The sequence below is a fragment of the Monodon monoceros genome, unplaced genomic scaffold (genome assembly GCF_005190385.1).
Source record: "Monodon monoceros isolate NGI ecotype Baffin Bay Population unplaced genomic scaffold, NGI_Narwhal_1 Super_Scaffold_12, whole genome shotgun sequence".
NCBI lineage: Eukaryota > Metazoa > Chordata > Mammalia > Artiodactyla > Monodontidae > Monodon > Monodon monoceros.
Window position 1 is genome coordinate 12603985 of NW_021703768.1, and position 27936 is coordinate 12631920.

A 27936-nucleotide genomic window follows, 5' to 3' on the forward strand; every position below is an offset into this window, starting at 1 on the left:
ACCACATTGTCCTGCAGGAAGCTTTCTCTTACACCCCTTACACCCAGGTTAGGGCTCCCTGGTGGGCATTTCCATGCTCCTTGTGCATCACACAAACACAGCAAGTCAAAAATATCGATGGTTTAATTGCCAAATTTCTCTTGAATGTTGTACTGCATAAAAACAACTGCAGTATGGATTGCGATATATTCTTCCTTGGAACCCCAGGACTGGCATCATGCCTGGCACACAGCGAGGGGCTTGAACTTAAATGACTGGCTTTTAATGGCCTCCAATGGACTAGCTCTACCACTGCACGAGCTGCACTCTGTAGACCCCACCAGAGCACGAGAACCCTGAGGATGGTATATTCCCATTGTTAAGCACAACATCTAGTCCGTGGTATTTGCTCAACAGATGCAAGTTGCATTCTGGGATGAATAAATAAATGATACTAAGGTTTGTATGAAACACCATAAGGGAGCTGAATATGTTATCCAACTGGAAGGGTCACTTTTTTAGGGAATTTGGGGTAAAGGGGTAGATTAGACAATATCTTCTGGCAGCTAGGCAAATGTATAGTCTTCCTCATGTTGGATAACTTCTTTTGGGTCCCATACAACTCCATGATTCTAGAAATTGTTGGGAGTGTGAAAAAAAAAAAAGGAAAGAAAAGGTTTTCAATGGAGTATGATGAAAAACATGGAGGACCATCATGCCAAAAACATCTGAAGCCTGATTAAAACAAGTCACTGTGGAATTCTGTTCAGTCAAGGCACTATTTGATGAGCAATTTGTTCCTTTGTTTTGTTGAATTTCTAAACAGTTAACTTCGCATGTGAAGCTATGAATGCTACATACGAAGCATTCCTAATCACATTTAAACTACCTGTTATTCAAATCTACACTTTGGATATTAAGAAGTCACATAGTTCTGAAGGCAAATTGGGCCCAAAAGTATCTTTTTAGTCACCGGGTGATATTTAATGGACAGGGAAGTAAATCTTTGTAAACACTATTGGAGAGCAATTTAATAAAGACAGTTGAGATTCTAAGATACGTAAATTGCTGGCCAGCAATTAGAATTAGGCAAACCTTTTCATGGAACTTGACTGTTTTGATGTTGTCAAACACACTCAGCAAATGGGCTTGTATAGCGTGTGTGTCTGATGCCTGCCCCAGAATCTCCAGAAGAGCGGGGTCCGAGACGAAGAAGAACCGAGGAAAGCAAAGCCTTTTTTTCTCCAGGTACCTAAGTGAGGAGGAAAAGATAAACTTCATAAGCACACAAAACAGGTCTTTCTAGGACTAAATTAATCTGGATGGGAAAAAGGGAAAAGACTTTGAGAGAATCTAGTTTTCCCACACTGTTCAATGTTTTTGTTTTGTTCTGTGTTTTTGTTTTTTGTTTTTTGTTTTTTTCATTACTAATCTTGCCAAGTGGGAGTCCATATTCTGATTGGGAGACTATTTTTTTCCAGAATTAATAGAATTTCCTCATTTTTCACAAGTATAATGTACACATTTGACTTAGCCTGGAAATATTCGTACTTTCTTTGTAGAAGACAGGAAGATTTACACACAGGGAGTCTTTCGGTTTTGTGTTTGTTTTATTTTCTTTGCAAGCACAGTGCTATGTAAGCTAAAGGCTGACAATTCCAATTCTTAGGATTGTATCTTAAAAGAATCCAATGAATCTATCACTGAAGCAGAAACAAAATCCAGCTGCATGGAAGGAAGGGTCTTAACACTTTTCTCTGCCTCGAGGAGTTACAAAAACCCAGTGAATGTTTGTTCTACCTGTCATCACCCTACTTTTGCTGCACTTTTGTTTCCCTATTTAACATATTTCTACTTAGTGATTTTATCATGATTAGCCAAAGGGCAAGAAAATTATTTATTACTCTTGGAGTTCCTCCAGCCTCCATCTATGTAAGTGTGGGTGTGGGTGTGGGTGTGTCAGTGTATATTGCTAGGTATTAGATTAGGCTCTCATTTTTGTATAATCTTGGCTGCTTGTGTATACTACACACTGTTCATATTGTTCTTGGTTGAGTATAATGAAATATTTTGCTTCTTCAGATGTTTATCCAAGAAGGAGATCAGAAAAACAGGTATATTAATTTTAAAAACAAGGACTGTATGAGAATATTTACAAGCTCTTGTCCCAATGATGGAAGAAGCCATAAAGCCTGTAATTTAAGCATCAGAGAAAATCTAGTAACTGCTTGGAGAGACGATAAGGCTCCATACTATCAGTTTTCTCTAAGCCACCACGTTAGACATGAATTGAGTCTAAGCAAAAGAACACCCATTTGGCTAAGCCTGTCTCGTGTCTCTGGTCCCTTTCATCTCTAGGATGCTTAAAGTGAACTTACCCAGTAAGGGATTTCTGGCAGATTTCCAACTGGTCCAGCAAGTGTGGTAACAGTTGCCCCATGGTCTCATCTCCAACACAACACTGAACCACACTGGGCATCTCATGTGCCCGAGTCATGATCTTCACCCAGGATTTATCTATGTTGGAAAAGCGCTTGGCCTCCTATGAGCACAAGGTAACAAAGCACACTTGGACACGTCTGTGATCCCAAGGACAGAGTGTCTCACATACCTCCCGCTGAGGTCAGACTTGTAACCGTTCTGGATACCCTGTGCATACATGAAATATCACACATGTTCTATTTCAATTTTCCTTGGGTCTTTTGCACCAGAGCACCCCCTTTCTTAAATAAGAATCTTTAGCTCAACCCTGGGACCTACATTATGTTAACTAAAAGCAGGAAGCAGGTATAAAAATAATAATACAAATTGGGAGATTGGGATTGACATATACACCCTACTATATATAATAGATAACTAATAAGAACCTACTGTATAGCACAGGGAATTCTACTCAATACCCTGTAATGGCCTATATGGGAAAAGAATCTAAAAACAGAGTGGATATATGTATATGTATAATTGATTGACTTTGCTGTACACCTGAAACTAACATAACATTGTAAATCAACTATAGTCCAATAAATATTAAAAATAATAATAATAATACAACACAAGATAATTTGGGAGAAAAGCACCCTCCCAACTGTTTTCAATTACCTCCAAATTAAGTGAATCTTATGTTTTTCAAGTTTTCTACACTGAGCATTATTTGTGTATTTAGAAAACAAACATTTAAAAATAAGATACAGGGCTTCCCTGGTGGCGCAGTGGTTGAGAGTCTGCCTGCCGATGCAGGGGACGCGGGTTAGTGCCCCGGTCCGGGAAGATCCCACATGCCGCGGAGCGGCTGGGCCCGCGAGCCATGGCCGCTGAGCCTGCGCGTCCAGAGCCTGTGCTCCGCAACGGGAGAGGCCACAGCAGTGAGAGGCCCGCGTACCGCAAAAAAAAATAAAAATAAGATACAAAATTAATTATAGTGTGACCCTAATATTCTGAAATTTTTTAATAGATTTTTTAGGAAAAATGGAAAATGCGCAGATTAATTTGAGAGAGTAGGAATAATTGTGATTTTCTTCCTTAAAACTTTCTATATTTTACCAATGAGCACATACTATCAAGTATGAGAGCAAGAAACTCCAGCTAACTCCTTCAATATTGTATGTGAAAGTTTCCATTAAGTCCAATTTGAGACTCTTCACCCATCAAGAAGAAAAACACGCCCAAATATAAAAGAAAAATAAATACCTAAAATTATAATGTATGGATACATTTCACTGGTAGCCAAAAATAAATCAGCTAACAGGTCTGCCCTCTATAATTAAACTGAAAACTAACCAAAGAGAAAGCTAAGGAAACCTAAGTGAAGAGAACACTCAACATAATCATGCTTCTAAAACTCAAATGTATTGTTAACACGTTATAATTTAGCAAACAATTTAACGTAATTGGATAAGAATCCTTGAGTTTTTCCTTGCAGATTTCCACCCCATTTTACAGTACTGATATAATTGGGTATATTGTAGAGTGTAGGTTATTTTAAACTGTCAGTAGTAGAGAACAAATTATCCTACCACTGTCAAGATAACCACTCTGTAATTCTACACTGTTCCAAGTTCCACCTTCAAATTATCTGAAGAAGTATATCAATTATGCAGGCATTCATTCTTTGTTTTTTAACCCTCCGTTTCCTATAAAACCTCACGGTTTTGAAGCATTCTTCCTCTCATTTTCACACCCCTCTTTTCCACAATTACCCTCTCTCTCTTTGAAGAACAGCTTGACAGCAACAACCAAAAGACTGGAGAAGGGGTGGCTCAACAGAGGTTGAAGTTTATTGCATTTTTAAGGGCATTCTGAGTTATTAGATAGTTCTCTAAGTTTAAAAACCGAATGAAATCATAAAGAAATTTCTAAGACCTTGGGAAGCTGCTTGGCAATGTCTCCTCCTACAAAGATGGCTTCTAAGTAAATCCACAAGTTTTGCACCATCATCCAATTCTCAATGATGTCTGCTGAGTTGGAAAGGTATTGCACCCACTTTTGAATCTGGCCTTTGAATGGCATATTGTACCTAAAACGAGAAATACATTCAGAATTTGGTTTTTTAGTGTTTTGTTTTTATTGTTGTTGTTTTCAAACTAAAGAGGTTTTTACAAAATCCTGATTTTCACCTGTTTCTTTACAACTTTGATTATGTTGCTGGCTTTTAAAATGACGCTACCAAGTGATTCATTCATCACCATATACTGGGCATTGTTAAACTGACTTTTTCCCTTTTGACCCAGGGCATAGAGAAGTGGGAGATGTATCATCTAAGAAGCAAATCAAGCGTTAGACTTGACTCCACCCAGCTGCTGGAATAGTATCATTCTGATCATTGTTGCTGTCGCCAAGGGAATAACATTCTCTCCACTGAGCTTCTGTGCCTATTCCGTGGAGTCTCTTGTTTTTCATGTAATGTGGAGCCATTACAGAGCCATTGGCAGGGACAGAACAACAAATTCCGTTTTCAAATATGATACTATCTGGACTCTCTCTTTAGCCTGCCCTCTTCTGAGCCTCCTTCCAACTTCCCATCCACTCCTGTCCACCCCACTCATGTCTGTGTGTACATGTATGCATGAGGCTTTCTGCGTGTACACACATAAAGCCTGAGAGCCACTTTTCTTCCTCTCTCATAGTTAATCTATCTTCCCTTTTTCCTCTTGAGACAGAAACAGACAGTGGTCCCCCAATATCTTTTTCTCCTTCTTTAGATACAGAACCCCATTTCTACCTAGACTCATAGCTGCCCAGTTAAAATACTGAATTTCGCAGCCTCCTTTGCAGCAATGTGCAGTCCCGGGATTAAGCTCCACATCAATATTTCTCAACCCTAGCTGCACATTCTAATCATCCGATAAATATTAAAAACTACCAATACCTTAAAACAAACAACAACAACAAAAAACCCTACCAATACCTGCCTGGATCCCACCCCTAGGAACTTTGATTCGATCAGTCTGGGATGTGGCCCAGGCTTTGGGATTTTTTAAAGTTCCTTAGGTGTGTCTAGTGTGTAGCCAAGTCTGAAAAACACTCTTCCGGATGGGAGGAGAGCAGCAGCATTGGATGTAAGGGGTAGAAGGAGGAGAAGGGCTCCCGAGAGCCATCAACCTTGGGACTTTTTTTACTTGAGAAAGACATAAACTTCAGTCTTGTTCAAGCAATGTTGTATGTGGTGCTTCTGTTATTTGTAGACAACCCTACTCCTAAACGATTGTCCTTTTGTTGTTTTTCCTCTTCTCCTTCTTCACCCTTTCTTGATCTCTCCAGTCCAACACAATACGGGCTTGAAGTCATCTCAAATATTAGTCATATTAGTGAATAAAATTTTAATTTCCATAGTCTTAAGTGTTAAGCAGATTGCTTTAATATTCTACACATCTTTCTGGGGTTTTTTGCTTGTTTATGCTTTTCACAAGAATATAGGTCCATAGCAACAGAGATCTTTGTCTTATTCACCCTTCTAACCACAGCACCTAGAAGACCACATGGCACGTGGTCGGTATTCCGTAAATTTCTGTTGAATATGCGTTCCTCATACAACTCTGTCTGTGGGTTCAATGCCATTGGTAAGAAAAGTTTACCCATTCCTAACACAGATGATGTTTAGTTAATGTATATGTGTACCTCTTCTACCTCCATAGGGTATGTTATCTTCCATCTGTCCTTAATTCTGGTTGGGTGTGACCAGTAACCAAATTCATTAAAACTCACCAAATTCTAAGTAGTTCAGACTCAATGTTACCAATAGTCTGAATCTCTAAGACCTAAGTTTATATTCTATATTACTCATTTCAAACACTTACACAATTACCATATATTTGAGAAAATCCTGGTGAACAAAAAAATTATTTCAAAAAGCACCAGAGGAAGCATTGAACCAAAGAAATCTAAGTTTATGCGTCTCTGGCTCGCACGTCCAAAGCATGACAGCTCTGCTGCCACCATCAAATAGAAATGTTAGGCTGGTATCGGTCTGTGCTGCTTTACTTCTCTTTATGAATTAACTTCATTCTCTATCTTAATCTGTCATCTCATTAAAGTGTGTACACAACTAAGAGTTTCTAGTCCATAGGTGTTGACAGAAAGGTTTCCGAAGTAATTATTCTAAAATTCAGAATAATTTTCCTTCTGGAATCTAGAGCCTGTCGAGCTGTCAGCCGTGCAGTGAGGCTTGTCAGCAGCAAAGCTGAAATGCTCCGCAAGATCCAAGTGGCTAATTACATGGTGCATGATTTTGTCCAACTGATGGTCTCAGACACATCCCCCAAATAGAGGATAATGAAATCAAAACAGTTTTATCCATGCCGTGCCAAAGGCTAAAATTAAAACAAGTACTTTTAATGTTGAATAGATTGTACGAGGGGTATTGTTGCATTTGTTTAATTAATTTCCCTTGAAGTGTTTGTTTTTATGGTTCTCAAACCTCAGGGGAAAGAAGGCCGGTTTTCCTACCTGTTGCCCAGTAGGGAGCCCAGCAACATCAAGCTGTCCTCCATGTTGGAGATGATTTCCGATGTACTGTCTCCTCTCAAGAGGAGCTCTCCACGGGTTTTAAAGTTGCCAAATGTGAATGTTTTGTTGTCCCATTCATTAATCACTTGCTTCAGCTTTTGTTCAATGTCCCTCTCTTTCACCGCACTGATACAGATGTCCTATTAAAAGTGCAAGCTCTCATTTTATCACATGAAAGTCACACATCCTTCTCAAATAGTCTTGGTTCAACAGAGGTCCTGTCTATACCCTTTCCTTTATATGTATCTATAAATACTTACATTTCCAGATCTAAACTGCAATATAATAAATGGTGTGTGTGTGTAGATATAATATAGATTTATCCTAATCTGTAAAATCTACCACCAAACTATTCCAGAAAGAAAGAAGACAGAAAAGATATACAGCAGTGGAAGATTTTCAGCCATGATAAAAAAGAAAATCCTGCCATTTGTGACAGCATGGAGGGACCTTGAGGATATTGGGTTAAGTGAGATAAGTCAGACAAAGACAAATATTATATGATAGCCCTTATATGTGGAATCTTAAAAAAACAACAACAACAAAAAAAGAAAAAACTTGAAAAAACAGAAAGTGGAATGGTAGTTACCAGGGGCTGGGGGTGGGGGAATGAGAGAGATGTTATATCTATTTACAGCTAATAGATAAATAAGTCCTAGAGATCTAATCCACAGTACAGTGATTATAGACAACAAAACTGTACCCTAAACATTAAATTTTCTAAAAGACTAGATCTCAATTGTTCCCACCACTAGAAGAAATGATAATTGAGGTGTTAGCTAACGCTACAATGGAGATTATATTGCAATATAAATGTATCAAATCACTATGTTGAACACCGTAAACTTACACAACGTTAAATGTCAATTATATCTCAATAAAAATTAGGATAAAAAAGATATGCAATAACCTTTTAAATTTTGCCACTTTCATCAAAGACTCAAAATTTAATGTGTCTCTGATTTAACTCTAAAGTCAAATCAATGCAGTATGAGAGGAGGGAGTGAACAGAAACCTGACTTCTTCCCAGCTCTCTGATCACTCTCCCTATCTCCTCTGCAGTCTTATCTTGTCCCTCTCTGGATGAGCATATCCACACCCGTGCAGTCAGCAACCTTTTGTATCTCCCACACCCACTGCTTACTGGGCTTCTCTGTTTGGATACATCAAGGGAACCCAAAACACAATCTGTGAAATGTCAAACTCATGCCCAAAATCAAGCTCATAGTCTTTGCACTTTGTCATTCCACCTGATCACCTTCCAACATTCCCCATCTCAGTCATAAGCACCATCATCCACTTAGATCTCCCAGCAAGAACTCTAGGGTTCATCCTTAGCCCCTCCCATTTCCCTACCATGTTCACTCCGTCAAATTCTATCCTCCTAACGATCTCTCCAGTCTTGTCTCCCCTCTTCAGCTTCACTACCTGCCGCCTCATCCGACACATCATTATCTGTTGCCGGGGATATTCAAGTAACCTCCCAGTTGGTTTCCCAGCATTCTCCCTTTCCGTTTTCCAATTCTTTCTCCTCACAGCTACTGGAGTGATCTTTACAAAATGCAAATTTAACCACGTCATCCCCCAATCAAAATACATCTCCCAGTTGGCTACCGACTGCTTCAAAGACTGAAATCGATAACACAATCTAGACCCACTCCATCTCCCCAAACTTAGCTGTCTCCTCTCTCGCCCACCTCCACATCTCGGCCGTCTGGTCCCCTAAACACACCTCAGACCCTTCACATATGCTGTTCCACCTGCCTGACACTGTCTTCTCTGCACTTTCCAAGCCCCTTACCCCCTCACCACACAAGCACACCCCGTTCACCCAGCACCCAGTCTTCCTGACCTTCATTGCCCTCGCCCCACCCCCAGAGAGGTCAACCCCATTATTAGAGGCCCTCATAGAGCAGCATACTTCCATTTCAGTGGTATTTACTGCAGTTTGTAACTACACCTTCATTTGTATAATTATTTAATTATACAAATTATTTAATGATCTGTAAACATAGGAACGTATGTCCCCAGCACTTAACACAGAACCTGTTACATAAACGTTTGTTGAAGAAATAATAGCTGAGTACCAGGAAAAGAGTTTTGATTGTTCTAGCATGATGTACTGCACCAACAGACCATGATGTAGGAAAACTCTCAAATCCCCTGGGACCTTCCAATCTCCCACCACATCATACACTCAATTATTGTACCTCGATTTCCTCTTTGTATTTCAGAAGAGGTGCCTCCATGATATGTCTTAACTTAAAAGTTTCATTCCCCACATCTAGACTGTGCCCAGTGAGAGCAGTTATCCTTTCCCAGTGCCTTTCCATCATGGCCTTACTGGCCATGCGCTCCAGCAGGGGACAACACTCGCTGAAATCATCAATGGTCTTCTTCAGATCCAAAAAAGCCTGCCAGTCCTTCAAGGCCCGGGGCAGCTTCCGACACCTGCGAAGAAAAGCCAACATGAAAGTTCATTCGAATATAAGCCTGGAATGTCTCCAATCCAAGACTGTCTGCTAGCATTTCCATCAAAAACAGTCACCTCAAATACCCATCACATTGTTAAATCTCATGACTCAGCGGATAGCTGTTAATATAACACACTTTTACATTGCAGAAATTTGCTCCTCCCAACCAGGAATGACTTTTTTCAATTTCCTCATAAAAATTAGGTAAAAGGCATTATTTTAAAGAATAGAGGTCCTTCCCAATTCAATTCAATTCTCCAAACATGCTTTGAGACCCTACCAAGTACAAAGCACAGCAGAGTGTTTCAGGCTGTCAACTGAAAAGTACAACAAATGATCCTCCATTTTGGGGGGCGGTTTAACACTTCAAGGATGTAGAAATATCGCAGGGCTCTTGCTTTTATTCCAAATAAATCATCTAACATAAACTTCAAATGTTGGTAAGTGTAATATAAATAGAGATCAGCTCTCTCTAAGATGCAGGAAAGCCCTTGGCAAGATTCATCCAGGTTTAAAGGATGTGCTTGTCTCACCAGGCACACACAGGGGTAATTAATAAATCGCATTTGACAAGGGTGATGTCAGTGGACAACAGCAATGAAGCATGATGTGCTTTCGAAACATCTGGGTGAAAAAAGAACCCTGACAGCCTATCAAAGAAGAAAGTATTTGAGGTTCAATAGCTCTGGGCATGATAAACATTAATTTCTCACCTGTTCTGGAACTCTGAAAGTTCACTGTTGATTTTTTCAATATTTACTTCTGACCACAGAATATCGTGATAGCTATTTACAGTTTCTATGACACTGTTGTACAGAGCGTATATTTTCTGTAGAAGATTTAGTTGCTTCTTGATTTCGAGAAGCTGAGGATACTGTGTGACCGGCAGACCAAAAAGCTCCTCTCCTCCAGTATAGGTGATATATTTCCGATAGATATTATCAAATTGATTCTAATAAAAATACAAGTGAAAACTCATCAAAAAGGATTTACATGTGAATAAACATGCAAATGAAAAAAAAGATTGGCCAATAAGCAAACATGTATGATCTCTGAGCACACGTAAATGAGAACTAAATGAGTACAATTAATTACATAGAAACCAATGTTAACCATACCAAATCACAGTTTTTAAAAGGTAAGTACATACTATATTCCACAATGGGCTTCTCTATATTAAGCAGAAAAAAAGTATGTGTTTAAAAGACATTGAGGTTTTGGTTATATAGAAAGTCAAAGAAACTAAAAAGATCACCTGAAATATGATAAGTCTATCACTGGCTTCCTGGGGTCTCAAGCCGTTAGCCATTGGACCATTCTGACACAAAAAGTTAAAATAAACATAAAATAAAATGAAGCAAATGCATACAAATTTCATGAGCACTATGTATTTGAATATCAAATTTTGTTTACATGCATGTCACATACAGGATAGGAGACTTACTTTTTATTTGTAAAAAAGGACTCAGGAAAGTAACTCATTTGGAAATATTTTCAAGGCCAAAAAAAAGCCAAGTTGAGGTCACAGCTTTCATATGTCAAGAAATTTTGAAAATTAAAAATATGTGCTATTAATTTATCAGGTGACATGAAGGGTAAATAACTATTCTGTAAGAAGCACAAACAGTGTCTGGTTTGAACTAGAACACTAATGCCACATGACACACAGAGTTCACCACTCTAATATCTATTTGTAAAATGACCTGTAATGTTAACATTCCAATCAGGTTTTCCTACATTAGACCACCTTAAATAACTGGATTTCTGTGCTTCTTCATCCATGAAGTTGGTTCATGAATCCAATCTCCTAATTTCATTTACTTTGTGGTTTGGCGTGCTACCAGTTAATAAGTACAAGTTTTACCCTATACTCTACACATTTCCCTTCTGTAGCACATTGTAATTGGCTGGAAATGGGTCTCCTTAAGCAACATATTCCCAGCAGAAGATTTTGCATGAAAACTTATGTTTGTATGATTAAAATATGGACTCAATCTGTCTTGTCCACTTTTGCGTCTTCAGCACCAAGGGCAGTTCTACAGTATTTGCAGAACGAATGAATACTGTGTGAAGGATGATCATGACAACTATAAGTGAATAATATTTATCTACACAAATCTAGAAAAGCTACCATAATAACTTCAGTATGAAACCAATGGTATAATATAAAGAGCACTTTCAAATTTCCATTTACTGTTGAAATTATTCTGGATGAATTCTAAGGGGAAAGGATTGTGAAAGGGAAATGTCTTTGCTCTTGTGAAAATAAATTTTCCATTCCTAGGGAATTTCATTAAATCTAACATATTGTGTGGGCCAAAAGGTTCATTCGTTTTTTTCCGTAAGATGGCTCTAGTTGTCTTTAACTGCATTCGAAACAGTTTTGTTAGATTGTATTGTGACAGCTGTCATATCATTTAAAAACAGACATCAAAATTGGTGAATTTTTGTGTAGCCATCTTAATATTGAAGATGGAAGAAAAAAAGTAACATTTTCAGCATATTATGCTTTATTATTTCAAGAAAGGTAAAAACGCAACTGAAATGCACAAAAAGATTTGTGCAGTGTATGGAGAAGGTGCTGTGACTGATCGAGTGTGTTAAAAGTGGTTTGCGAAGTTTCGTGCTGGAGATTTCTCCCTGGACGATGCTCCACGGTCTGGTACACCAGTTGAAGTTGACAGTGATCAAATCAAAACAATAATTGAGAAAAATCAACATTATACCACGCGGGAGATAGCCGACACACTAAAAATACCCAAATCAAGCGCTGAAAATCATTCGCACCAACTTGGTTATGTTCATCGCTTTGACGTTTGGGTCCCACGTAAGTTAAGTGAAAAAAACCTTCTTGACCATAGTTCCACGTGCGATTCTCTATTGAAACTTCATAAAAACATTCCGTTTTTAAAACAAATTGTGACAGGCGATAAAAAGTGGATACTGTACAACAATGTGGAAGGGAAGAGATCGTGGGACAAGCGAAAAGAACCATCGCCAACCCCACCTAAGGCCAGTCTTCATCCAAAGAAGGTGATGTTGTGTATATGGTGGGATTGGAAGGGAGTCCTCTATTATAAGCTCCTTCCAGAAAACCAAACGATTAATTCCAACAAGGACTGCTCCCAATTAGACCAACTGAAAGCGGCACTCAACGAAAAGTGTCCAGAATTAGTCAACAGAAAACGCATAATCTTCCATCAGGATAACTCAAGATCACATGTTTCTTTGATGACCAGGCAAAACTTGTTACAGCTTGGCTGGGAAGTTCTGATTCATCCACCTTATTCACCAGACATTGAACCTTCGGATTTCCATTTATTTCACTCTTTACAAAATTCTCTTAATGGAAAAATATTTCAATTCCCTGGAAGACTGTAAAAGGCACCTGGAACATTTCTTTGTTCAAAAAGATAAAAAGTTTTGGGAAGATGGAATTATGAAATTGCCTGAAAAATGGCAGAATGTAGTGGAACAAAAGGATGAATACGTTGTTCAATAAAGTTCTTGGTGAAAATGAAAAATGTGTTTTTATTTTTACCTAAAAAACCGAAGGCACTTTTTGGCCCACCCAATATTATCTTTAAACAACTACATTTTGCATGCTGTAGTCACTCTTCTCCCAAAATACACAGAGAAAGCTAGAGTTGTACCAAATCGTAGTCCAGGTAGAACTGGTGACAGTCTTGGAGGAAGACCTCCACGGTACTAATAAGCTCTTTCCTGAAACTGGGCTGCAGTGAGACTAATTCATTCTGCACTTCACTGGCACGTGCCAGAAGCTTCTCCCAAGTGTAACGCAGAGTATCCACTTTGTCCATCTCTTCCTTTGCTATCAGAAGCCCATATTTGTTAAGCAGGGCATAGGATTCCTACACAAAAGAAGAAAAATTTAATTTCTGCCAGTCAGGTGCATAAATGTATGCACAGTCCTTTTTTAAAGCATTAGAATGGAAAAGATCCACATGACAGGGAAACGGCCCAGAGAGTTCTAGCTACTCTACTTGCAAACTTGGAAAAGCTTAAGTGAGCAACTGAGCCACTTAGCTTCAGTTTCCTCATCTGTAAAACAGGAAGATTCCCTGGCTGCTTCACAGGATTTTCGTGAATATCAAAAAATATATCAATTTAAATGCATTTTGAAAACTATAAATCATTATACAAATAAAAGGTGTTTTTACTTAGGCCCCTAAATTGTATTTGAAGACTACAAAATTAAATCGAGTAAATGAAAAACATAAAACAATTTAACTGCTAATTTTAGAATAACAAAATGAATCAGAGTTTTAACTCTATCCTATTTCACTTTGTTGGTAAAAGGTTCCAACAGTAAGACTTAAGAGGGCATTCTTGAATCAGAGCCTAAGCCAAGTTATTGCCCTCAGGACACAAAATCCTGGACTATTCTCTTGTCTAGAAGATTAAAATAAGGCAAAGTTTGGTTTTCATGAGAAAGGATTTTTCCTAAATATCCCTGGCCTCTTCTCCCACCATTACTCTCCCCCAAAGACATAGAATGAACACCTGATTGTTGATTTGGGGAAAAGATTGTTGATTTGGGCAAGCATAGCCCAGTGCCTCTCTTCCTCTTCCCTCTTTCTCCTTGAAGGCATGCCTCCAGTCTGCACCCCAGTACCAATCAAATCAACAAAGCAACACAGAGACCTGCAGCTTTCCAATGCTGCCTTTGATGGACGAGTAAGTACAATTCTGCGACTTAGTGCTCACAAGGCCATAGTGTGTGTGAACAGGGTGGGGAAATGGGGAAAGTAAGATACAATGGGAATATGGGAGCTGAACACTAAATCAGGTCTTCCAAATAAGTTCTATCAATACTAAAGATTGCATCTTGAGCTTGACTACTTGACAACAGTTTGTCTTAACTCTCACATCAGGAGGAAAGGCTTGGCAATTGCTGGACCTCCTCTTCAAACCCTTTCTCCAAACTCCCCTGGTCCAAGTAGCAGGTCTTTGCCTTGATGTTTCAATTCCAAAGAAGAACACAATGGACCACGTGATTTCCCTGACCCAACGCAGTAAAGGTGCAAACCTTCAGTCATCTCTGCCATTTTCATGGTAAATTGAAATTTTTCAAAATTCAAAGAGACGTGCACACAATATGAGACAAGAGTATGATCCTGACCATCAGAGTTTAAGTCCAGACACTTAAGTTATGGTGTGATGAAAAGATAATGTTTTTATAACTGGAATTGTTCTAATGCTACAGTTATACTAGTCTCGTTTAAAAGAATATAGTAACCCATTCCTGATAAAGCGTTTGCGTCCAGAAAAGATAGTATGATAATAAAAACAAAAGTAATGTGCAACATTAATCAAACTGCGTGATTTCTTTGACCCTCAGTTTCCTTGTTTGTAAGTGGTGTGTTGTAGGAAGGATTAAACGAGTTAATACAGAGTAAACCCATGAATGGACACTGTCAGTGCCCCATCCAGGTCCTGTTTATCAGCTGGTTGTTTGCAACCCAGATTGTTGGGTGTGTTGACTATAGGAATCAAGCTGCCTTCTTCCCTTGAAAATGGTCCTCAGCTGATAGGAGCCTCCTCATGAGGAAATAATGGTCAATGACCAACTGATTTGGGGGAATAAAAACAGTCCCCCTTGCCTCAAAATGGGGCCAACTCTGTGGTACAATTCATGTTCCAGAACACTCCCTGTGGGATCAGGCCGAAGTTAGTCTACAGCTAAGATCACACCCTGGCTTAGCTTCCTCCCACCCCCAGCCTCATCCTTTTCTGTTTCGTTCACTCTACTTCTCCCATGAGCACTCATCAATAAATCACTTATACAGAAATCCTCATCTCAGGCTCTGCTCTTCAACACCTTAAATGCTGTGTAAAGTACTAGAACTGCCCATACGAGACACCCTATAGGTTAGGTATCATTACTGAAATCGTTGTTCTTGGGTTTAGGGTCCATTTGTAACTCCAGTCCAGATCTGGTCAATAGTTCATCTAATAGAGCCCAACATATGGAGGTATTTCTATAGAACAAGTGATTATCAGTTACCTCAATAGGTCCCACTTGAAAGTCAATGGAGATTTGCTGCTCCCTAATTTCCTTCAGTGCCACCATAGCAATTCGAACATCATCTAGGTCTTTAATTGGGCGATTCAGTTTCTTACTGAATTCTTCAACAAGTGTAAAAATGTTTTCCATCTCACTTCTGTATTTTTTGTTACAGTGACGGCCAATGACAACCATCCAGGCCTTCGTCTCAGCGGTCAAGGTGAACTTCAAGTCAGCTGTAAAACCCACATATCCACCGTTCAGTTTGAAAAACTAGAACCAGTATAAGGAGACCCAGTGTAACGGTTTACCAACAGTAAATACTTTGCAGCTGATAGCCCTCTAACACATGAAAAATCAAACTGGAAAAAAATTAGTTTTTCCCAATCATTATATATCCATTCATGTCATAAAGCCTATTTGCAACAATTCAAAACACATTCCAAAATGGGAAAAAAAAAAAAAAAACAGTACCTATCGAAACTGTCTGAGATAAGCCTCAAATCTTTGTTATTGTTATTTATTAAAGAAAGGGTACATTTTAATTCCAAATATGACAGACTCATCCCTTACCTGAATTAGCATTTATTTTCAAGGTTTAGCAGCAGACTGTTCAAAATAGTCCAGAATAAATAATTACGCAGAAGGGAATTAAAAACAAATCTACAAGTTGGTCTTAAAGCTTGAGGCCAATAAAAGGAGAGTCAATCTTTAAGATAGCTAGAATTCTCTGGAATACTAATCTAGGTAAAGAGACAGAGTAATACGTTGAATTTTTATGACTGTCTGAAAGAAAATGAACCAACCTGTGTACAGAGCAATGGTACCCGCACAGATATACTCAGGCTCAGTGTTAATTTCTTGCTCTAGTTTTTGGAAATAGAGAATCTGGGATTCAAATTCAGAAAGCAAGGGGTTTTTCATAATAAATGTCACAATGGTTTCTTCTTTCTCCTTTTGCCAAATGTGATTGTAGCGTTTGAAGCAGTCAGTGGATGCAATAACTTCCTAGAATACAAATAACGTATTTGTGTAGAGAAGGAAGAATCAGAAACGGTATCATGATATATATGAACATTTGCCAGTTGCTGGTGGTTCCCATGGATTTATTAAAATGTTTAATTAGTGAACCGTGTGACTAGTTGAAAATGCCACAGGACTGGAACTGGATACAGTAGTGTAAATAGTAACCTGGGACTAGTAACAATGTAACTGGTACCATCCTAGCCAAAATGAGAGGGGAACAGGTTTCTCAGGAAAAAAAAAAGAGAGAGAGCGAGAGAGAGAGAGTCCATAAAATCTCTTGTGAACCAGGCCCTATTGATTGGAGCTGGACCTTAGGTCAAAAAACACAGCTCAAATCATGCCACAGAGAGGGTGATGCTATGGGGGAAAAAAATACCCTGAGGTCACTTTTTCCCATTGCACAAACTCCTCCAAGACTCTCATTGGTGAAATCTACTGGAAGTCTCAATGGAAACCCATTGACTTGTTCCCTAAGGTCAGAGCATGGAGATTAGATCTAGAGGGACAAATAGAATATATCCAGCATCAAGCTCCATTGAAAGATTGCATGGAATCACACAAAATGTATAAATATATTAGATAAGGACTGACATCCATACAACATTAAATCTTCCCATGTGTTTCTAAATCTTCTCACCTCTTTTTCTTTAATTCCTTGTTAAGTTTTAGAGAACTCTTCATAAAGACCCTACAAACTTCTCATTATGTACGCTCCTAGGTATTTTTCAATGATGTTATCGTAAAAAGGATCTTTTTTCCAGTATCCTTATAACTGTATGGATGGCATATAAGTTTTTTAAAAAACTGTTTTTTTAACAAATGGTCTGCTTTGTTACAAAGTGTGCTTCTGTAAGATGAATTGGCTTTCTTGCAACTGGCAAATAAGGAATGATGTCAATATAACAGGAAGGTCACATTATCAAATGCTGTTTTTCCTAACACTTCACTTTGTACCCACTAAAGCAGCAAACCAAAGAGGGGCACAATGCTTTTTGTCTCTTCTTTCTTTTGGGTTAATTTGTTCTCCACTTTGTTTTGAGAATGTTCTTTGCACAGTTAGACCTGATCTTTGTAAATTTTATATTTGTCTCCATAACTCAGTATTTTCAACTGTTTCTTACACCTTGTTACAACTTCTACCAAGTTTCTTTTACCTTTTGATAGTATGTAAAGTTCTATACTGACTACAGCGTTGTTAAACAGGTTAATATTTTACTATGATTGTTATTGTTTTTGGTATTACTCTGGTTACAGAAGTTCCTAGGTTGTGTGTGTCTATCTCAACCTCTTTTTTCTCATAAGCCCTATTAGATGTGCAACTTTGCAAAACCGGCTTTTCAGGAACATGTTTATTGCATTACAGCAGAAATGCCTATAGTTACCTTTCAACTGACTACTAACTTAACTCTTCTTGGGCCATATGTATTTTTTAGATTAGCGCTTTTGGATTTACTTGATAGATAATCATATCATCTCCAAATAATTAAAATTTGTCTCCTCATTTCTAATGTTTATACCTCTTGGTAGTCAACTTTTTCTATTGGCTTACATTATAATTTCAGAGTTACATCTGCATGAGAAAAAAAAAATTTCAACTGAGATAGAGAGAAAAGTGGCATTATTTGAAAGAATAGAGCATTACCAACAGCATTCTAAATGGTCTGATTATTTTAAGTAAATTTCACCAACCCGAACCAAGCCAAGCAGTAGCTTTACTCTAGCTCCCCACATGCAGCTAAAGATGCCCCTTGAAACCTCAGGATTAATGAGTGTTGACACTTCACACCCACTAAAATGCAGAAAGCTAAGCCTGCCCCCGCTTCTCCCAGCTACCCCTGATGCCCTGGCACGGGCTGAGATGTTGACATGCACACCCAGAATGCACTGCAACAGCATCTAGACATATTCACAAATGTATGATGGTTTGGAGAACGAATTACAGATTATCAAAGATCCTTGAATATGGGTAAAATTCCAGAATCCTGAACTCTTTCAACACCCAAGAGTTTATAATATTAAGAACGTACCTGGGACTTCCCTGGTGGCACAGTGGTTAAGAATCCGCCTGCCAATGCAGGGGACATGGGTTTGAGCCCTGGTCTGGGAAGACCCACATGCCACGATCAACTAGGCCCTTGTGCCACAACTACTGAGCCTGAGCTCTAGAGTCCGCGAGCCACAACTACTGAAGCCTGCAAGCCACAACTACTGAGCCTGGGTGCCACAACTACTGAGCCTGTGCTCTAGAGCCCACGAGCCACAAGTACTGAGCCTGTGTGCCACAGCTACTGAAGCCCACAAGCCTAGAGCCCATGCTCCGCAACAAGAGAAGCCACGGCAATGAGAAGCCCATGCACCGCAACGAAGAGTAGCCCCCGCTCGCCACAACTAGAGAGAAAGCCCGTGCGCAGCAACAAAGACACAACGCAGCCTGAATAAATAAATAAATAAATAAGTAGATAGATAGATTTAAAAAAAAAAAAAAGAACATACCCTAACTAAATAAGTTTTAGACTCTCATTTATTTTATCTGAGTCAATCTTTATTAAACTGGAACTTTTGAAAGCAGAGGTAACCTAAAGCCTAAAGGAAAAATTACTTGAACTACATATGTAGGGCTGATCTACTTAAGTTATTTTAATTGCCATAGCTATTTTGATTGTTTGGTCCAGCTCATCTTTTCAAGCCAGGCAGTGTTATAAGTTGATGGCCAAACTATGGATGTGCTGAATGTAGGTCAGGTTTGTATTCTGATCCAACCAGTTATTGTAAGAGGAAAGGGGCTGGGGTCAGAGGATTTTCTGTGGTCGAGGAAGGGTCAGTCACAGAAAATTCAGAAGGGTCTATGGCTGTGGAGAGCCACGTCTAGCACTATGACCAAGTGTGCATATAGTCTTCCAGAAACAATCTGGCCATCCTATCAATCTGGATAAAGTCCTTCAAGTTATTCTAAGTGCCAACCCTTTCTATTATCTTAAGGAAGACTGTACTAAGATCTGTACATTTCCTTCACATAGTATAAAGGCAAATGCAACAACAATGACACAGACATAAGTACCTTGTTGCCTGCAGTACATTAATTTCAACTACTCTGTCTTACCCTTAGATTTTCATAACAGTGGCTGCTTATATTGAAAGAAAGTAATGGACTTTATTATTGATCTATTTTATTGTATTTTCCATGATTACTGAGACATTTGAAAGCATACTTGAATGTTTATTATCAACATAGAATACTCTACTTACCTTTATCGTTTAGTACAGAGCTTGATAAACTAAGCACTAGACAAATATTTGTTAAATTGAATTATGTGAACGCAGTCCCTAGGGCAAAATTAAGTACAAGACCTTCAAGATATTAAGAAGGAAAATTGAAAATGCATAAATGCAAAAGCTTCCAGTTCCCTCAGGAATACATTAAAATTAAACTTAATATTTCCTCACATGGTTACAGCAAAGGCAGCTTTTCAAAACACTTTCAAACAAGTGAAACTCATTCTATCAAAACTGAGTAATAGAAAAGATATATTTACTGAGTGACAACTGTTCCCTCAACAATGAGAAACAGTTTTAAAGAGTCAGCAGGTCTTAGTGCCAATGTGAATATTTTCTTTTAAGTAGAAACTGACACCAGGATTTTGAGTCTTTTTAACCATAAAGACAGATTTGCCTGAACAGAAAAGGGAAAGGTGAGAGAAGAGCAGTTTGGAAGAAAAAATTAACCTGAATTTACATCCATGTCCAGTACAAGTACATGCTGAAAATATTTTCGAAATTCTCAGTATTATCTTATTTCCATGATATACATACATGTATATACAATATATATAAATTTTCATCTATTTTATAAGATTTGCCCAACTACAGAAACACAAAAACTGAGTGTAAACTTATTCTATTTCAAATGATTCAAGTCAGTTCCAGCATCACTGACTCTTTGAAGGTGAACTGCAGCAACAGTCTGACCTGGGGTTTGAGACATCTTGAATTTTTTAACAGACTTATCTGTACTACATAAATACATAAAAAGTTTAAAGGCATTAAACAGAAGACAATATAAAACACAGAAATAATAATTGTCTTTCACCTTGCAATCTAGAATGAAAAATCTTGAGTTAAACAAACATTTGCTGAGCACGTACGAGATTCCATAAGCTGCTCACTGGAGGTACAGTGTGTGAGACCCAGGCTACATGAAGGACAAGCTTAAATGTTCAACTTCAATCTTGCTGTAAAGCAAAAGACCCTGGCTGCAGATCCTCTTGGCATACCTTTTTGGTGGAGTTGATGATTGTGCTAAGCACAGAGACTAATTTTAGAATCTCTTTGTTGTCAGAAACATTCTTATAATAGTTCCTGTTTTGCACAGGAATGGGTAAGTTCACCGATGCTATCTCAAAGGTATCTAAAAGCAAAAAAAAAAAGAGAGAGAGAGAGAAACATTTATATCAACAGTATATAGAACATGCTTTAAAAAGATGAGTGAATTTCTGTAATGGTAAAGTAAGGACCTCTGAAAAAATCTTCTTTATAAAAGCAATTGAAAACACTGGGCAAATTTGTCAATAATAATTTTTTCAGGACTCTGGACATGAACCAAAGCTTGCAACAATTCAAGGAATTGTTTATTCGAGAAATACTTTGAAATTTGAGTAACAACAACGAGTTTTGTCACTGTTTTGTTAATTGGTTCTACATACACTGCCCCTTGCTGGCTATGCGGCAGCCTCGAGAAACAGGAGCTTTGCAATGACCGTGGCTGTGAAAACCACAGCCAGCAGCAGGCCACATTCACCAGAGGGACCAGCCTGGGCTTAAGGCTCCTCAAGAAGCCCCACAGAATTGTCCCTACTTGACTTGTCTGGAAGCTCCCTAGGCAAGCCCCATTCAAAGAGGTTACCTTTATTTGACCTGACTCAGAACCCACTGACTGAGAAAATCCCTATCCCCAAGGTGTTTGTCAAAAAACAATGAGAACAAAACAGAAGCAGACTCATAGATACGGAGAACAAACTAGTCCTTGCCAGAGGGAGGGGCAAAATCAATAAAGGGGATTAAGAAGTCCAGTTATAAAATAAATAAGTCACAGGATGTAGTGTACAATACAGGGAATATAGTCAATAATACTGTAATAACTTTGTATGGTGATAGATGGTAACTAGATTCATAGTGGTGATAATTTCATAATGTCTAAAAATACCAAGTCACTATGTTGAAGTACATAAGTCACTTACTTATGAAGTAAGTCAACTATACTTCAATTAAAAAAAAAAAACATCAGTGACATTTAACTTCACAGCTGTCTGAGGCAATGATATCTGTTGGGGCAATGGAAAGGGTGGCCAAAAAAGTTAAAGACCTGGGGAATGAGATGTCCACAGAAGGCCTTATAGGGCCCCGACATATTCCTGGGGTTCTAGAAGGTCATGTGTATGTACAGAGCTGTGCACATGCCCAGGAAAGACCTAAAAATGTCCCAATCTTTCATGCTGGCTCATGAATTGAGGTCTTGCACAAATAGTAAATAAAGGCTAGAGCAGTGTTGAAAACTTTCTGAGCTTTCAGGGTGCTCCAGTGCACACACAAACTCCCTAGGCAAAGCATGGAAGCCTTACTGGTTCAAAGCATTAAAGGAAATCTCTGTGCAATCATAGTTAACTGCTAAACTAACCAAGCACAGACTATAGTGGTGCAGTCCACAGGGAAGACAAGTTTTACAGAATTGGTCCAGGAAAGTCAATATAAAACAGTAATAACCACAACAACAACAGACCCTGGGAGAAAGAATCAGATTTGTCACATTATACTCTTTAACATATCAAGTTTTAAACAAAAATTAAAATTGTGAGACATGCAAAGATACAGTAAAGTCATGCCCACCCATAGGAACAAAAACAGCCAATAGAAATATACATGAGAAAGCCCACTATTGGAATTACTGACAAAAAGAAATTTTTATCGACGTACAGTTGATTGACAAGATTCTGTTAGATTCAGGTGTACAACATAGTGACTCAAATTTTTTATAGGTTGTACTCCATTTAAAGTTATTATAAAATACTGGCTATACTCCCTGTGCTGTATATTTCCTTGTAGCTTATTTATTTACTTATTTTATACATAGTAGTTTGTATCTCTTAATCCCATACCCCTATCTTTTCCCTTCCTCCCTTCCCTCTCCCCACTGGTCACCTCAAGTTTGTTCTCTATATCTGTAAATCTGTTTCTGTTTTGCTATATTCTTTCCTCTGTTTTATTTTTTAGATTCCACATATAAGTGATAACATAGAGCATTTGTCTTTCTCTGTCTGACTTAATTCACTAACATAATACCCTCCAGGTCCATCCATCTTGTTGCAAATGGCAAAATTTCATTCTTTTTTATGGCTGAGTAATAGCCCATTGTTTATATGTATCACAGCTTCTTAATCCAATTGTCTGTTGATGGGCACTTGGACTGCTTCCTAGCTACTGTAAATCATGTTGCTATAAACACTGGGGTGTGTATATTTTTCGAATTACTGTTTTCATTTTTCCAGATATATACTCAGGAGTGGAAATGCTGAATCATATGGTAGTTCTATTTTTAGTTTTTTTGAGGAACCTCCATACTGTTCTCCACAGTGGCTGTACCAATTTACATTCCCACCAACAGTGCAAGTGGGTTCCCTTTTCTCCACATCTGTGCCAACATTCGTTATTTATGTTCTTTTTAATGATGGTCATTTTGACGGGTGTGAGGTGGTATCTCATTGTGGTTTTAATTTGCATTTCTCTGATGAGTAGCGATGTTGAGCATCTTTTCATGTGCCTGCTGGCCATCTGTATGTCTTCTTTGGGAAAATGTCTATTCAGGTCTTCTGTCCATTTTTCAAACAGGTGGTTTGTTTTTTGATATTGAGTTGTATGAGCTGTTTATATAGTTTTGATATTAACCCCTTATTGGTCGTATCATTTGCAAATATTTCCTCCCATTCAGTAGATTATCTTTTCATTTTGTTGATGGTTTCCTTTGCTGTGCAAAAGCTTCCTCACACCATGTACAAAAATAAGCTCAAAATGGATTAAAGACCTACAAGTAAGACTGGAAACCATAAAACTAGAAGAAAACATAAGCAGAACACTCTAACATAAATCATAGCAATATTTTTTTATTTGTCTCCTAATGCAAAGGAAACAAAAGCAAAAATAAACAAATGGGACCTAATTAAGCTTAGAGAAGAATTTAAAATCAGCTATTAAAATATGTTCAAGGAGCTACAGAAAACCCTATCTGAAGAATTAAAGTACGAGAAGTATGTCTCAAAAAATAGAGAATATCAATAATGATATAGAAATGTAGAAGAGAATCAAATACAAATTCTAAAGTTGAAAAAAACAATAAATGAAATGAATATTCACTTGCAAGGCTCAACAAATTTTAGCTTGTAGAAGAAAGAATCAGTGACCTTGAAGTTAAGTTTCTTAAAACCTAGAAAGCTAGGTTATTGATTTGAGATATTTCTTCTTTTTTAGTATCAGTGTTTAAGGCTATACATTTCCCTCTAAGCACTGTTTTAACTGCATTTCATAAGTTTTGGCATTTTGTGTTTTCCTTTGCATTTATCCTAAAACTATTTCCTAATTCCCTTTGTGATTTCTCCTTTGACTCATTGGTTATTTAGGAGTATATTGTTTAATTTTCATGTATTAGTGAATCTCCCAAATCTCCTATCACTGATTTTTAATTTCATTTCACTGTGGTTGGAGGAGATACTTTGTATTATTTCCGTTTTTTTAAATTTCATTTCAATAGTCTCCAGATTGACTTACAGATTCAGCACATCCCAAAAATCACAAATCTTTTTTGTAGAAATTAACAGGCTGATGATTTCAAAATTCATACAGAAATAAAAGAGATCCAGAATATTCGAAAACAATCTTGAAAAAGAAGAAAAATGTTGGAAGACTCACACTCCTGACTTCAAAATTTACTTCAAAGCTATAGTAATCAGGACAGTGGGGTTCTGGAATAAGGATAGACATAAGATCAATGGAATAAAATCCAGAGTCCAGAAATAAATGCTTACATTTGCACTTGTGGTTAACTGATTTTCAACAGGGGTCTCAAGAAAATTCAATTGGGAAAAAATAGTCTTTGCAACAAATGGTGCTAGGACAACTGAATACCCACAGGCAAAAGAATGAATTTGGACCCCTACTTCACTCAAAATGCACCATAGACCTAAATATAAGAGATAAAAATATAAAATGTTTAAAGAAAACATAAGAGTAAACATTCATGACCTTAAGTTAAGCAACAGTTTCTTAAATACACAATCAAAAGCACCAAAAGAAAAAGAAGCTAAGCTGGACTGAATCAAAATTAAAACTTTTATACTTCAAAAGATACCATTAAGAAAGTGAAAAAACAGGGCTTCGCTGGTGGCGCAGTGGTTGAGAGTCCACCTGCCGATGCAGGGGACACGGGTTCGTGCCCCGGTCCAGGAAGATCCCACATGCCACAAAGTGGCCGGGCCCATGAGCCACGGCCGCTGAGCCTGTGCGTCCGGAGCCTGTGCTCTGCAATGGGAGAGGCCACAACAGTGAGAGGCCCACGTACCACAAAAAAAAAAAAAAAAAAGAAAGAGAGTGAAAAAGCAACCCACAGAATGTAAGAAAATATTTCAAATTACATATTTACATATCTGGTAAGGGATTTGTATTCAGAATATATAAACAACTCAACAATAAAAAGACAAATAGTCCAATTATTAAAAACTTGGGCAAAGAATAGACATTTCTCCAAACAAGATATATAAAAGGAAAAAAAAATAAGAAAAGCTACACATACAGGCATGAAAAGATGTTCAATATCATTGGTCTTTATGGAAATGCAAATCAAAACTGCAGGGAGATACCACTTCACACACACTAGAATGGCTATAATCAAAAGGCAGACAACAACAACTGTTGGTGAGGATACAAGGAAAAAAAAAAAGAGAGAGAGAGAGACCTTCATACACTGCTGGTAGGAAGGTAAAATGGTCTAATTGCTTTGGACAACAGTTTGGCATTTCCTCAAAATGTTATGCATAAGTTGCCATATGATTCAGGGCATGACTATCATACCCAAGAGAAATGAAAATATATGTCCACGCAGAAACTTTACACAAATGTTCATAGCATTATCTATTCTTAACAGTCCAAAAGTGCAAACAACCCAAATGTTCATCAGCAATGTAGTATATCCATACAATGGACTATTATTCCACAATAAAAAGAAATGATACATAAAAAGAAATGAAGAAATGATATGTGCTACAACATACTTAGAACTTGAAAGTTAGTTACAAAAGACCACATGTAGCATGATTCCATTTATATGAAACGTTCAGAATAGGCAAATCCATAAAGACTGAAAGTAGATTAATGGTTGCCAGGGGCTGGGGGAAGGGAATGAGAAATGACTGCTAATAGGTACAGGCTTTCTTTTGGAGGTGATGAAAATGTTCTAAAATTAGATAGTGGTGATGGTTGTACAACTCTGAATATACTAAAAACCACTGAATTGTACACTTTAAAAGGGTGAATTTTATGTTATGTAAATTATATCTCAAAGCTGTTATTTTTAAAAGGTGCAGCTTATTTCTTTTTTTAACTCTTTTATCATGACAAAAATATATGTCTAATTTTCCATTAAACATTTTTCCTCTCAATTTAAGATATAATTCATGATTGAACATATTTTGAGTTTAGAAAATTCTGAATTTTAAGCTATTCTAGGAAGTTAAGCAATGTTTCCAAACAATATCAAAATTGAAATTAACACAGTAATATAGATTTTTAGCTTAAATAAATAATATTGTAAGTTGTGGATAAAGTTGTTTTGAGCTGTCTTTAGCCTCCTCAGTAACAGACTATTTTAAAGAGGAACTTGTTTTAGTTTCTGCCTTGTGGTTAGTTCTCAGGGGATATGAGCACTAATTGAAAATTACACACGCCCTGTTTGCATGGTTGCTTTAAAAGAAGTTTGTAGGACTAAACTACATTTATCATATATCATTAGCAACTTGGATGTCATATGCTACCTAATACTACAGAATATAAATGAAAACCATAAGATCTACAGCAAAAATCACAGCATGTTAGCAAAACAGGACATATAATGGCTCAAAATACAAAATAGCTCTTAAACGTCAGGAAATGTTCATTGTGATGATGACAAGTTTCTCTTTAAACTGTGAAACTAAAATCCTGCTTGTCCCCTAGTATGTCTTGTGAGATACCCATTTAAAATACACTATTCATGGGGCTTCCCTGGTGGCACAGTGGTTGAGAGTCTGCCTGCCGATGCAGGGGACGCGGGTTTGTGCCCCGGTCCGGGAGGATCCCACATGCCGCGAAGTGGCTGGGCCCGTGAGCCGTGGCTGCTGGGCCTGTGCGTCCGGAGCCTGTGCTCCACGGTGGGAGAGGCCACAGCAGTGAGAGGCCCGTGTACCGCAAAAAAAAAAAAAATACACTATTCATGATGGTGATATTAAAATACATGGATCTTCATATTTTATAAACTAGAAATTGGCTCATAGATTAATATTCCGATCTAATCTGATTTGAGAATTGCATGGAGGGAAAATACCTTTTAGCTCAATATATTTTGATTTAGAATGACTAGTTAGAAAGAACTAAAAGAACATTTACCCTGAGGTTCGTTTTCTCCCATTTCAACATCAGAATCGCCGTCTTCGTTACTCTGCAAAGCAGCCATTTTTCTTTCGTGCATCTTTTTCTACAGTGGAAAAGGACATATTTCAGTCATATGACCTTGAAACATAATAAACCATGCCACCAATCATAAGATTCATTTCAATCATATGAAATGATTTCCTCATCCCACACCCACCTTGGACAATAGCTCACTGTTCCACTGTCTAACCCCCTTGGTGACAGTGACGATGCACTCCACGGCTTTGTTCAGCGTCTGCTGTATGTCTTCTAGGGCTGGGGCCATGGTGATGTTGGGAATGGCCAGAGTGATGCTTGCCCGGAAAATGGGCAGAACGTTCTGCTTCATTTTAGAGGTACTGTTACTGTCTGAGTTAACACAAAACAGGGAGGATTTAATCTTTTTGATTTAAAATGTATTAACTTAGTTAATAAATTTTTAATTTATTTCATTTTTAACCAGAAAAATTAAAGCACCTAGAACAATACATAATAGGTATATCATTGGACAATACTGTATGTATTTGTCGAATGAATGAAAGAATGAATGAATAAAAACTAATGGAGGATCTAGTTTTGCTCAATGTAACAGAGCAGTTCGGTGGAACCCAAGCCATTTTCTGCTGATTACAATCTATGGGTACACTCTCCATAAAGGAAACCCACTGCCTGGAGTCAGATTTAATTATATAAACTCTTGCCTAAAAGGGCGCGGTTAAAGAG

General features: G+C 37.9%; 1 protein-coding gene across 1 annotated transcript in view; it reads right to left on the reverse strand.

Annotated features, from left to right (window-relative positions):
* DNAH5 (dynein axonemal heavy chain 5) overlaps positions 1-27936 on the reverse strand; it is a 202723-nt gene that overhangs the window by 136324 nt on the left and 38463 nt on the right. The window contains exons 19-31 of the mRNA XM_029217285.1: positions 27392-27582; positions 27190-27277; positions 20781-20914; positions 16290-16491; positions 15484-15719; positions 13109-13327; positions 10711-10773; positions 10169-10407; positions 9192-9432; positions 6922-7121; positions 4339-4492; positions 2358-2521; positions 1075-1231 (exon numbers count right to left, since the gene is read on the reverse strand). Coding sequence (XP_029073118.1) covers positions 1075-1231; positions 2358-2521; positions 4339-4492; positions 6922-7121; positions 9192-9432; positions 10169-10407; positions 10711-10773; positions 13109-13327; positions 15484-15719; positions 16290-16491; positions 20781-20914; positions 27190-27277; positions 27392-27582 — 2288 coding nt within the window. The remainder of the gene's footprint in view (positions 1-1074; positions 1232-2357; positions 2522-4338; positions 4493-6921; positions 7122-9191; positions 9433-10168; positions 10408-10710; positions 10774-13108; positions 13328-15483; positions 15720-16289; positions 16492-20780; positions 20915-27189; positions 27278-27391; positions 27583-27936) is intronic.